The sequence below is a fragment of the Podarcis gaigeae genome (assembly GCF_964106915.1).
Source record: "Podarcis gaigeae genome assembly, chromosome: 16".
Lineage (NCBI taxonomy): Eukaryota > Metazoa > Chordata > Lepidosauria > Squamata > Lacertidae > Podarcis > Podarcis gaigeae.
This window is the reverse complement of record NC_139693.1, coordinates 38,804,469-38,817,603: the sequence shown is the minus strand read 5'-3', so window position 1 is coordinate 38,817,603 and position 13,135 is coordinate 38,804,469. Positions and strand designations below refer to the sequence as shown.

The window sequence follows — 13,135 nt, the reverse complement described above, 5'->3', positions numbered from 1 at the left end:
TTATAGCCTTGAAAACAAGAGGAGTATTATCAAAAAGCTGGATACAATCTTAGTTACAGTGAGCATTTCTATAGCTTAGCACAATGACTTTTCAGACCTGTGGCCTCCCCACTCCCCCCCCCCCATAGGCTGGCTTTTGGGTTCTGTACTAGCGGTTACCAAGGAGTGACTGGAAACTAGAGATCCTCCCTCCATTTATAAATTCCAGACAACAAAAGAGCACAGAGAGAAGCAGCAAAGACTTCTGAGTATTCAAAAGCCCTTTATTTGACAAATGACTACATTACCCAGATCCCAGAAACCAAATTAAGTGAGGAGTGGGTGGGAGGGAGGAAAAAGTTGACACTACATTTATGAGCCTCAAAACTGCAAAACAAATGGAAAGAAAGTGAGAAGACTTGTGTCTGAAAGGTGTGGATCTGGTTAATTAGCAAAGCTTATATTTGCTAAATTAAATAGAAGAGAAAAGAGATAAACTGTTTTTCTAATCTCCAAGGGAGTTTGCTTTTACAAAGAACAAATAGCTAGATTAACTTAAACTGAAAATGTTTCAATGCATTTCCTTGTGTTTGGAAGTCCAGGACGCTGGTTATGTAGTCAACTCAAAAAGCAATGAAGAACTGCTTTTGTTCTTAGACAAAATGGGGAGGGTCCAGCACTCAATTCATAGAGAAGCAAAGAGGGCTCCTGATATTCCCCTTAGTTACAATTATTACTGGAGTGGAGTGGTATGATTTAGCCAGAAGTGAAAGAGTCAAAAGGAGGGGGCTTGTGAATCTTACCTTCTCCCTACCTTTCTCTCAGCTTCCTGGAGAAGAGGGGGCAGAGAAGAGAGAACTATTATCTGTCACTGAAGCGAACTGAAATTAACAATGAATTCAAGCTACCCCCATGGGGGTAAAATTACCGTATGTCCTTCCTTTTAAGATAGTGCCCTTTATCTCAAATACATTACAGCTCCAGAAGGCCATAATGGGTGCTTTCATTTTTTCATAACCAATCAGGTTCTACAGGACAAGAAAACACAGATGGGGTAGCTCTCATTATAAAGTTTTCTATTAGGGTATGTCAGACCCACAAAGGGGAAGGAAGGAGGGAACACTTCTTTGTCAATTCATTAGCTAAATGAGGAGTTTAAAGGCAGAGTCAGGCAGTGGAGGAGGGCAGGCTTCCATGTATGTTTTAATTCCTATTTTATTTCCGTGTATCAGAAGGCAGTTGCCTAGGCAGCTGCAAAGTCTCAGCTTCTCTCTCACCTCCCTCCACAACACCACATAATTCTGAACCACTCTCTTCTCTGCTCCCTAATCACTCATAGACAGACACCTCTCACCCACCAAACAGATTCTAATCTTGCGCTAGAAAGACAGCTGCAAGGCCTGATCCAACTCGTGTGAGGAGATTAGTCATACTTAAAGCGGAAGGGTCATTCTGAAAATGGAATTCACTAAACAGGGACGCACCTGTCCCTTACAGTTTGCAGTACTCTATCTCTCAATGGGGTGGGAGAAAAGGTCAACACACAGTTGAAGAGACCCCTAAAAGAAAAATTGCCCAGATCTTAACACAGTCCCAAACATTTCAATAAAATGAAAGGAGGAGTATTAATTCAGCATTAAAGGTTGGAGAAAGACAATGAGGAAGGCTAGCTAAGTTTCATGACCACCCCCACATCCCAATGGCAAGACAGCAAATAGTTTGGGAGAAAAAAAGGCAGATCTAAAATGGACAAGGGTGCCCTAATCTATGTCTCTACCCAATCTACCCCTAACCTCAATCCCTAAAACCATACAACACAATGGGGCTGGACAGGAAAAAGAACACCTAACCACTGATTTCCCAGACAACAAAGTTCAGTTGTAGAACATAAGACTCAATCTCAGAGCCGTGGGTTCAAGCCCCACGTTGAGCAAAAGAGTCCTACATTGCAAGGGATTTCATACAATGCTATGAATCTATGAAATGGGGGCAATTAAGACTAAGGTCCCTTCACCACCAACATGAAGAGCAGGGGACTACAGATGCCATACATGCATAATCTTCCTTCTTTCGCCATCAATTTTTCATTGGTCTAAACTAGTATGAACACTACACACAGGGAAGTAAGCCCCACTTAACTTGATGTGACTCAACCAGAGTCAATACGAACAGAACACTGAGCAACTCAATATATTTACTGTTGGATTATGTTGTTGGAGTGACCTTAGCCTAGCATAGAGGCAACCCTGTGGATTCTTCCTTGGGAGTCAATCCCACAGCCCTACTTCCAAGTAACCACATACATGATCAAACTGCAAGCGTATTAAACAGCATTTGGGCTCCGTTGTTCGCTTTGTAAACAGGTTTGTGCTTTATCGACATTAAACATACCTTCTTCCCCCTCCTGTTAACAAAAGCAAACTAAAAACGCCTAAAGCCCAGAAGACCATCAAGGATTGTTTGGTATGGTTTTGTTTAATGAACTTCCTCTGTGGCTTCTGAGCAAGGAAGCAACTACCGGAGCACCTTTACATCCCAAGGATGGTAAACAGCAGCAACTGCCACCACTAAATATTAAGTGCCAAGATACTCGTGGCTAATATACTAAGCATTCCGCGTCAATACTGCAAACTTATTTTATTTGCTTACAGAATGTACACGCCGCCCCGTTTTCACAAAGTTTTCTGGACAACTTTGCACTAAGTTATGTGTGTGTGTTTTATATTATTAAGACAAACAAAAAAAACAAAAAAAACTTATTCAGAGTAAAACCTTAAAGCCTGAAGTTACAGGGATCCAGCAGAAATGAAAACCAACCGCACCCTTAAAGTAAACACATAAGATTTTAACGCCGGTGCTGAAGGGGGGGGGGGAGTAAATTTTAAATTAAATTAAATTAAATTAATCTGCTGGCGAGGGGGAGGGAGGCAGACACCCCCAACCCGCCGGTTTCCAAGGCAACGTGACAAGGCGGGCGGGCGCCCCCCGCTCCCCCGCCTACCTCCTCCATCTCTCTGGCCATGCTCTGGAGCTGCTCCTCGTCGTCCAGCAGCTCGTTCAGCTGGTGAAGGCTCAGGCCCTCCAGCCGCCTCACGTCCACCGCCATGGCGGGAGAGAAGGAGGGCAGCTCTCGCCCGGACGCCGCGCCTCTCCGCTCGCCTCCCTCAGCCAAATCTCCGCTCGCTCGCCCGACTCCTGCGGCGGAGGCTGTTCCCGCCCCTCCCGCCGCCGCCTGGCGCTCCACCGGAAGTGCTGCGGCCGCTCTTCCCTCGTCTCCTCTCCTCCCTCCGGGTTTCTCTCGACGCCAGAGGGAGGGGGAGGAGTGTGACGTCACCTGTCACTCCCTTCTCCCTTCCTTCCCCCGGCACGTGACGGGGGGAGGGGAAAGGGGAAAGAGGCGGGAAAAGCGCGCGCGCTCGCTCTGAAGAGAGCTTTCAGCGCCGCTTCTCTGTTAACTTTGTTTGCAATTCAGTATTTAAATTTATGAGTGTTTCTATTTTTTATTATTATGTTATGTTTATGCATATTCCCTCCCCCCCTCTCTCGCTCTGTATTACCTCTTTTCTTAGCTGTCAATATTTCCCTTTTTTTAAGGGAAATTCTCTTATTCCGAATAGGATTCCTCACAAGAAAAGGGAAAAGTTGACAGCTATGTTTTTTCCATCTGAAGATGCTTCAGGTGACTAACGAAAGTGAGAAACAGATTGAAAAATAAACAAATTAAAAACGCAACGTTATTGAAATTTAAAAAACGAAAGTTTCCTGAAAGAATCGTTCTTGTTAGTTTATCATATGTAGGGAATATGACTGTGTGTATACTGTATATTGTACAAAATGAAGTCAATCTGCATTTGTGGCTGAGGAAAAGTTGGTAAAAAATATATAAATACAGTACTCTCAACAATAAACAAATCAAACCTGCAGGAAAAGTGTAAAAATACAGAATGCCATCAGAAATAAAACTTGTTTTTCTCATTAGCTGTGTCATATTTCTGTTTTACATACAACTTTAAGATTTCTCTTTCAGTGGCTTTTCAACACCTTTCTGATCAGCTGTTTCAGCTATTCCTCTCAACTTCTTGCTGATCAGCTGCTTAAATTCCCACCTTGTGCTGATCTTTCGTTGCTGTTTTAAACTGGGCATTGCGGCATCAGCATTTTAGGGGTTTGCTTTTCTTTTTAATCTTGCATTCTCTGCTGCCACCGCCACCACCACCTTTTTTGCCTGTAAGTTGCTTTGGTTTGTTTTTGATAAAAGTGAAATCAATGCTAATAACAGCATGCCATTTAAAATTGTCAGAGATACTGATATGAAAAGATAGATGATGTTATCTGGAAGGCAAATTTTCTACAACCTTGGTGCAGCCACAGAAAAGGCCCTACCTGCCCGCACACCAACAGAAAGAGGCACATAGATCAGGGACACCTGAATGTACAAGCAGGATGAAATGGGAGGAAACACATTTTCTTTAGTTTGAGATCATGAGATTATTGTAGAAAGTATAATTTTAGAAGACACGATTCAGAAGGGACTAGCTCTAAAAAGAGGACCTGTTGTGTCTCCCATTTTTATAAGAGCTATTTGCAACCAATCAGAATTTGCTCCCTTCTTTTACCTTTTGTTACGTATGATCAATGCGGGGTGGGGTACAATCTGGATATATGCCATTAATTTTAGTTACATAACTGGGAAACCACCTGTTCAATGACATAAACTGAACTTCCTGTGGCAAACTCCATCAAAAACTTTTCTCTCTCCCCCGCCTTCTTTGTGTGGGCTGATGAGTGACTGGCATTACATCTTCGCAGCTGCTGCTGCTACCACACAGACTTTATTATGGGTTTTTTAAAGCGCATTGTTGCTATGACAGCATGAGCATCACTTAGCACCCTTGCATGTGCCAGTTCTAGTTGAAAAAGGAATGGAAATGCAGCCAAATTAAAATTACTTTTAATCACACCAAAGGAACTCAATGGGAATAATTTAAGTACCTCTCTTTATAATAAAATGTACTAGTGGACTTTCTTTTATTGTGGTAGAGTTCTTTGAGGGGCGGAATGTGCTTCAAATGTGCTTTAAATGTATAGTGTGTACACAATCTAATTTTACTTCAGCACTGGAGGTGGAACAGCATCCTCCAGCGCACCTGAGCAGGCAGCAGGCTAGTTTAGGGACTTCAGGGCAAGCTGTGGAGAACACAGGGACCTTTTCTCCAATACCCCAACACTCCTTCCCGCCCCTTGCCCAGCCGCTTGCTCATCCTGCCTGCCTAGTGGTAAAGCCAGCCTTGCACCTTGACCTCTGTACATAATTCAATGCAATGTATTCAAGTCTTAGGGCAAGATTTGTTCTTTGACGATCCAAAGCCAAGGTTTGTTCTCAGCCTGCCAATTGTGGCTTGTTTGAACAAAATAAATCACAGTCCCTGCTTTGGATGCTACACTAAGCCAAAGGTTGCAGATTTTTGCTCCTGCTCATCAGCAGAAAGGAGCAAAGCAGGATGGTAAATTTCATGGTAAATTCAACAGGATGTAGTCACAGCTAGCTTTAGTTGAATTGGGGCCAGTGACTATTGGATCAACTATATTCTAATTTAGGGCTGCAAACTTCTATCTATCATATGAATTGGTTTTAAAATCTTTTTAACGAACTAAAAGGGCATCACATTAATTTTGTTAATTTAAATTCAGCATCAGTAAGGGGGAGGCTACTAATGAAATCTGCAGGTGGCAGATGCCATCTTGGAAGAGGTATTCCCTCTTCACACAGGAGGGAATAGTGCTTGTAAAATTGTACATGCTGCAGCAAACACATGGACTTTCTAAGAGCATATTTGTCTTCAAATTTATTATTTTAGGAAACCTAACTGTATCATATATATTTCTCATCTCATCTTAGCAGTTTGCAGAACAACTTACAGGACAAGGCTTTGAGTGGAAAATGTTGTGCGTTATTTAAGCAAGGTGTGGTTTCTTGTTTGTCTGGGAATCATTTGTGTGTGGACAGAATTATGAGAGCATTCACTTGTAGACATATCAACAATTGAGCAGCTGATCAATTTTAGCCAGGGTTTCCTGGTTGTATAACTAAGTTGTATAACTAAATATGCTTGGCTCACATAAAAAACATGGAGGGGGGTGCATTTAGAGACTCAGGAAAAACCATCACAAGGTAAACAAGAGAGTTACTATTCAATAAAAAAAAATCTATGCATAGAAGCAGACAAAAAAAAATGCTAAGTTCTTAATACCAATATAGAAACTACTTCCAAATGTTATATAACACTTCAGTGTAACCAAGAAACAGAATCCAGGATGCATCCATGCAAATATGATTTGATTCCAAGTAGTTCTCCCCCATTAAGGTTTATGGGACACAAAAAACTGGTTACAATTTGGGGCACAGCTGAGAGGATAAACTTTAAAGCACAACAGAACTACAAGGAAGGAACATAGGAAGTTGCCTTATACAGAATGAGACCCATCGGTCCATCTAGCTCAGTATTTCCCACACTGTCTGGCAGCAGCTTTCCAGGGTTTCAAACAGGGAGTATATCCTAGCTGTACCTGGAGATTGCTGGGATTAAACCAGAGACCTTCTGCATGCAGGTCAGATGCTCTCCCACTGAGCTACAGCCCTTCTCCAAAATGGAACCCTTCTTTTACCAAGTCTTCCTCTGATACCACTTTCTTGTAGCTGATTTTTTTTAATGGTGTGGTTTCCCCCCCCCCCCCTGGTTATTGAGTCCTATTGAGAGAAAAATAGTTTAAATTGGTTTGTGTGGAAAAGGAGCATGGGGAGAATAAATGTTTAGCTCCCCACACCTCCGTTGCTTTAGTAGTCCTCTCCAAACCCTTGCTTTGTATGCCTAGTCTGGGCACCAGTCTCTCTGCATGTACACAACATGAAAATGGGGTCTGACTGCGCATAATGCTTAGCAAAAGCTCTTAAAGTGCAGAGCAGCCCCACTTGCACATCACAGTAAATCAAAGTGAATTATTTACAGCCATCTCACCTCTTTCATTCTCCCTGCTTTTGTTGAGGAAACAAAATCACATCCCCCGATTTCACATTACATCCAAAACCAGGGATCATAGTTTGTTTCATTCCAGTAAACCACAATCAGTAAGCCAAGAACAGATTGCGGTTTGTTGGAAATGAAACAAACCATGACCTCTGGTTTGGAAGTAATTTAAAGCCAGGCATTATGGTTTTTTCCTGCAACCGTGAGGAGAAGTGGAAGAACCCTAATGGGTGCATTCATGGTAAACTATTTACTGTGACATACTGTGGCATGCAAACTAGGTCAATGTGGCTTCAGTACTACAGGACCACATGTACAGTGATTGCTGGGTTTGCTGAAAATGGCCAAGAGGCTCAGCTAGCAGAAGGACACTTCTAAGCAAGAACTATTACAGTTAGTTCTGTTTGTGTTCATTAAGAGAAGGTGGTGCTAAGGCCTACAGCAAAGATTGCCTGATTGGTCAACTTCAGGACAGCCTTTCTGTTTCATCAGTAGAGCCTTCCACTGAAGGTCTCTCTTCCACCTGAGATCAGAGGGACTGACCACCCACCTTTACTGAAGGTGGTAAATGTAGCTGGAACTTGTGACTGATTTGTTGTTTAATCAAATTGAGTTGTATCTTTCTCCCTTTTGCAGTTTGGATTCCTATGGCATTATCTGTTGAATCCGTAAGCTGATATGTATCTGCACTTATAATAAGTGCATTGCGTGTATATGCATATGCAAACACAGCATCCTTGCATACCCCACCCATTATAATTACAGGCCATTTGTTCATTAGGAAGAATTGGCATCCAGCCAACTTGTATTTAACTGTGATGTGACCTGATTTATTTGTAAATGTGCTCTCTGCATGCTCACCCACACCCTTGACCTGGTATCCTTTCAAGGTTGACTTCAGCATACTTGTTGAGTATATCTGCAATCTATGAGTCACTTTCACAACAGTCAGTTTGTACTGGAGATTTCAGAGGGAATTTAATTTGCAAGTCTAATCTTTGGAACTTTTTAACCCTCTCCTGAGGCGGGTTGCTAAATCCACACAGCCTGCTCAAGTTGCCCTAGAGCACATTTGCTTTCTGCTTTGCAAAAGAATGCTACTGTACAAACATGCTTTTTTTCTTCGTGGTGCTACAAAAACAGAACATCCCTCATAACTCAAGATGTGCATAACCTAAATGAGGCATGTCTATGGAAAAAGGTGCACAAATAAAGCTTTATGTGAAGACAGATGAAACATTTTGTAGAGTGTTAATACAACTCTGGAGCACTATCACTCAATTTCAGGACAGAATCAGCTCACTCTCTCCTACAATAAAGTCAAACTCTGAAAAAAAATTAATACATTATGCAAGTGTGGATATCGCAGAATGACAAGTGTCTATGATGTCATCAAGACACTGCCCTACAAGCCTCAGCTGTTCTGTAAGTTTTATTTTCTTACAGAAGGCAAACTGGAACTATGAATGACAAGGTGCTCACATGTTGTTTAAAAATAAACAGTGGACAGCAGGTTTTAAGCATGAATAGAGGGACAAAAGTGGCAGCTGATTCAGTGTCTGATGTGATGCAGTGGAGGGTGGTCTATACTGAGTAAAACTTGGCTGATTAGAACCCACAGTCTATTTGCTTAGGACACCCCAGAATAAGACACTCTACTCTTCTGAACAGGGTACAGAAAACACATTTTAAATTAATCCCATTAGGAATAGGTAGAGCTTTGCCCATCTGGTACCAATAAAAATCTATATAAAAACCAAACCAATAAGAGGCATTAGGGACTAGCCCTGGGGATCATATTATTCTTGTCCCTCGTTAGGGTGCCTGTGGCCTACATCACCTCTGATAAGGATCCTTGCCAACTGGCAGTTAAGATGTTTGCTGAAGCATCTTTTCAGAACACAGCCTGAAATTTGTCACAAAGTGACAGGAGCATAAAGCTTATATACAAGTGTGATAAAAATAATATTCAGGTCAGAAGTAGAGTGTCTGGGTGTATAGTCACTTTCGCAGCTACTTGCATACCTCCCCATGAATTTTTATTTCTTTTCAAAGTTGGTAACAAATTAACATCTAATTAATGATATGTAGTAACCATGTACTCTCCCCCTCTTTCACTGTCCCGCCTTAGCAGCAATAAACCTGCAATTAACAGTCCAATAGTCCCCAGCAGCTTTTGTTGTGGTCAAGTCGACTGAGGGACCTTGTCACTTTAGCCCTATTGTCCAAAATCAAAGGAGATTCACAGCAAACTTGGTTGTTGACCGATGCTTTCTCCAGAATGGAGTCATGACATAACCTAGCACCCTGCACCTCATTTCTTGGCAAAGTCTTCCATCAAAGACCAAAGCAGGCATTAAAAGGTCTCTGTGGGTTTTTGGCAGCCCCCCCCCCCATGACTGCATTGGAAGGATCAAGGGGGATGTTAGACCCTGCTTTCCCCCAATATCTCCACCCCAGCCCTGAGTTCAGGGGAGCAACTTTCCAAGTTCACTACTGGAAATGGAACTACATGCATACCTCCCTAGAAGAGCCATCAAGGGGTTTTCAACTGCAGAGCAAGCTGTTTTCCTGCCTATGCTTCTTCTTTTTAATGACATGATTTTAAATCTAGGATGGATATTTTTGCTGCTCTGGGCATGCTGGATTCATGATTGTTATAAGGTCCAGCCAACCAGCACTCTGCACAGCCAGCTTCAGCTGGAGACAGGAAGAACCAGATGCTCCTGAGCTGGATTCCATTGGTGTATCTGGTCAGGAAGGAGCAGGTGGAGATTCCTGGAAGACTCCCTGCTCAATATTCTTGGCTGTGTCAGATGTGCTTGAGCACCTCATTGTGAACCACTTCCTCCTGGCTTATATCTTTCTTTTGGCAAGTGAGGCAGGATACAAATTCACCACAATATGGGAGAGACTGCCTAAATGCACATACAGAGCCTGGCTTGAGTGTGTCCTTGAACTCTGATTATACCATACCTCTTGCTTGCGCTGAATGAAAGGTAGAGTGCAGTGGAGGGTAGTCCATTAGGGCTAATTAGTCTTGATTCCTCCAGCTATATTTTGGTCCCCATGTGCCAGACTTTCTATTACAGAAAAACTGTATTTTAATTGTTAGATGCAGATTTTGCCGAGTGATTTTATTGTACCGAACCTTTCAGAATTTGGTCTATATGCCAATAAAGGTTTGAGACTGATTGATTGTATTGAAAAAGGTTCCCCACCCCTAGTTTGCTATGAAATACAGAAGGCTTCAACCTCATTAGTAAAGGGTGAACCAACAGCATTACGTTGGGCAGCATTTACAGCCTGTCAATAATTATGTGATTATCAGCAGTAGACCTCACGTTTTCAGTTGTTTCAAAACAGTGACACTGGCTTCTGACTAGCAAATGCACACCAAGCAGCCAAACACATGGTGAACTGTTCACCATCAAGAACAATGTCCCCTTTTGTTATGTGAGTCATTGGAAAAGCATGAATGAGAAGTGTCACCACTGGTAGATGGCAGGACTTTGGAGGCAGAGGTCCAGGACCTCACCAAGCAAAGTGAGGAAGGCTCTCAGGTGCAGCATAGTAGGCTTACCACATTCTGAAGTAAAATACACATTGCTATTGAAAAAAGAGGGCTGCCATAAGACGATTAATTCCAAAGACTAGCATAACCTAAGTGTGCCACTGAACACTGGCTCTAATAAATTGAGAAGAGGGGTTCTCTCAAGCACCTGGCCCTCCGTGGGATTCCCTTTTCCCGAGGAGGCGGAATGTGCAGGAATTCTATCCCACAGTTTCACCGAGCTTTGTGAGTGCTCCATGCAAAATGAGAATAGCTGGTCTTGTGTGCTTGGCAAATGCCGAATCTCTTGCCCATGTGGAGGTAGCCATGCCAATAAAACACAACAAACAGCAATAACCATTCAAGATTCTCAATAAGCTGAGTGTCAGAGGTAGTCTTTATTTATTTTGTAAAGTGTTTGTAAAACATCACTATATATAATTTGCCAACAGCAAAAAAAATCTGCCAAAAACACAGCAGCATCAAAATATCAGAAAGGAATTAAAATGAGCTAAAGTGCTTGAGCTTATTTTGCAACTGAGTGCAACTGGAGAGACTTGAAAGAGAAAGATTTTTAAAATTGCTCAATCCTCAATTCATAGTCTAGTTATTTTGGTAATTTCCCACCCCGCCACTGACTCTTTAAGCACAGTTTTGGATGCCTGTGAGCTCTTCCAAATCATTTATGAAACTGTAAAATGACTGGGTGAAATTAGGCAATGCAAAGTGGAGGTATAACATATTTCCTCTTTGCCCCCCCCCCCCCGCTTTGCTACAACAACAACAAATCACAACACCAAACAACAAAATGAACGGAATAATTCAGGCAACCAATGCCTGACAATTAAAGAATGTAAAAAATGATTCCCAGCCCCCAACAGTTATTTGGGATTGCTGGCAGAACCCACACCTTGAACAAGATCTTGTTGGAATTCCCCAAACAAAACTGGTGACAAGCCATTGGGATGGTCTCTTCTGCAAACCTCATTGAAACAAATAGAGAAGAATTGGTACACTGCTCTTACTCACGTAGGCAAGTTTCCCAGTGAATTTTTTTTTGGGGGGGGGTGTTTCCTGCCTGACTTTATGCATTGAAACCAAATGAAAAAGCCTTGACTGCCCTCACAAAAACAAAGTTTTGAAAACAGGATTGTCTTATTCGCTGCAAATGTTGGTACACAGACTGACAGTATGCAACAACTGATAAGTGCCAACATATATTTAAACCATTTAAGTTGTTTCTGTTTTAAAAGTGTGCACCTCCAAATATCCAAAGCTAACCAAGGGAAGAAGAATCCCTCTCAGGGTTTATTATCATATATGTAATTGTCTGTAGGCCAGGGACACAATCCACCATTTATCCCCATCTGCTGCAGTGCCACTTATGGGACTGGAAGCATGGCTTTTCAAAGGAATGATTCTGAATGCTTCCTTACTTCTAAAAAGCCATCATGCATATTATTCACTATGTGAACATGGCACCATATTAAGTTGCACACTTCAGCTCAGAGGTATCTAGAACCACTAGTCATTTTTGCAATTTTTGGGTCTAAGATGGTCAAAACCTGAGCCAAGTGCCCTAGAGAATGTCTGTTTTAGTGAGGGTGCCATACTTGAGGCATGGCATTAGCAAGGGTATCTAGAGGCACTGGAGTGATCCCAAAGAGCAACTGCTGGCTTAGTCCCAAGGCAACATTTCCTTTCCCAGTCCACACAATCACCCTCAGAGATCCTCAACTGATCACCCTTCTTCCCATACAATTGCATGCACCTAAAAGAAACAACCGTTTATAAATAACAGCAAGTTTTGCATGCGTATCAGTGGGAAAAGAAAACACAGGGGCTGTGGTGGGAATTGTTGGCCCACTGGTTCTCCTCTCAGATCAGCAGGATACTGCCTGCTGGGAGTCATGTGCACCGGACATTTAGTGCATAACACTGTAAACCGTCAGAAAACATTGGTGAAGCTGTGCTAAAGAGTAGAGGTTGACTCTTCCAGTGGGATGCCAATTGGATTCCATAGTGCTTTCACCTCTGAGCTCAGCTGACAGCCCATCGGTGCAGTTCAAAATTTTCAAGTCCGGCACACATGACATCAAACTCTGAACTCTTCAGCCAGTCCTGTTTTTGAAGACTCTCTCCGGATTCCAGGCAAGCTGCCATCCTGACAGCTGTCCCCCGTGCCGGACTCATGGCCGAGAATCTGTCTTTGCACTAGCTTGTAATAAAGGCCACCTTCTTCCATGAGCTGCTTGTGTGTCCCTTGCTGTACCACACAGCCCTTGTCGAGAACAATGATATTGTGTGCCTTCTCCACAGTGCTCAGTCTGTGGGCTATGACAAGCACTGTGTGGCCCTGGACATCTCCATAAATGGCTTGCTGGATCTGCCAAGAGAAAGAGGTTGTTAAAGAAATGCCTCACAAACGTCGTGTTGATTTCCTTGCGCACATGTCCAGACAGACTTGCCCCAGAGATTTATGACAGGTAAAGGGACCCCTGACCATTAGATCCAGTCGTGACCGACTCTGGGGTTGCGGTGCTCATCTCGGTTTATTGGCCGAGGGAGCCGGTGTATA

The 13,135-nt window shown here is 42.7% G+C and overlaps 2 protein-coding genes across 11 annotated transcripts in view; both read right to left on the bottom strand.

Annotated features, from left to right (window-relative positions):
• Positions 1-3,284, bottom strand: part of VPS37B (VPS37B subunit of ESCRT-I) — a 31,689-nt gene extending 28,405 nt beyond the window's left edge. The window contains exon 1 of one of the 3 annotated variants that reach the window (XR_014559105.1): positions 2,981-3,284. Coding sequence is in view for 1 of the 3 variants with exons in the window: in XM_083717637.1 (XP_083573763.1) it covers positions 2,981-3,085 (105 nt within the window). In the remaining 2 variants the exon portion in view is untranslated. The remainder of the gene's footprint in view (positions 1-2,980) is intronic. The other 2 variants (XR_014559106.1, XM_083717637.1) reach the window with 2 other exon arrangements.
• Positions 3,285-10,936: 7,652 nt separating this feature from the next.
• ABCB9 (ATP binding cassette subfamily B member 9) overlaps positions 10,937-13,135 on the bottom strand; it is a 32,693-nt gene continuing 30,494 nt past the window's right edge. For all 8 annotated transcript variants that reach the window (XM_083717143.1, XM_083717141.1, XM_083717144.1 and 5 more), the window contains one exon: positions 10,937-12,943. In XM_083717143.1, coding sequence (XP_083573269.1) covers positions 12,653-12,943 — 291 coding nt within the window. In that variant the 3' untranslated portion in view covers positions 10,937-12,652. The remainder of the gene's footprint in view (positions 12,944-13,135) is intronic.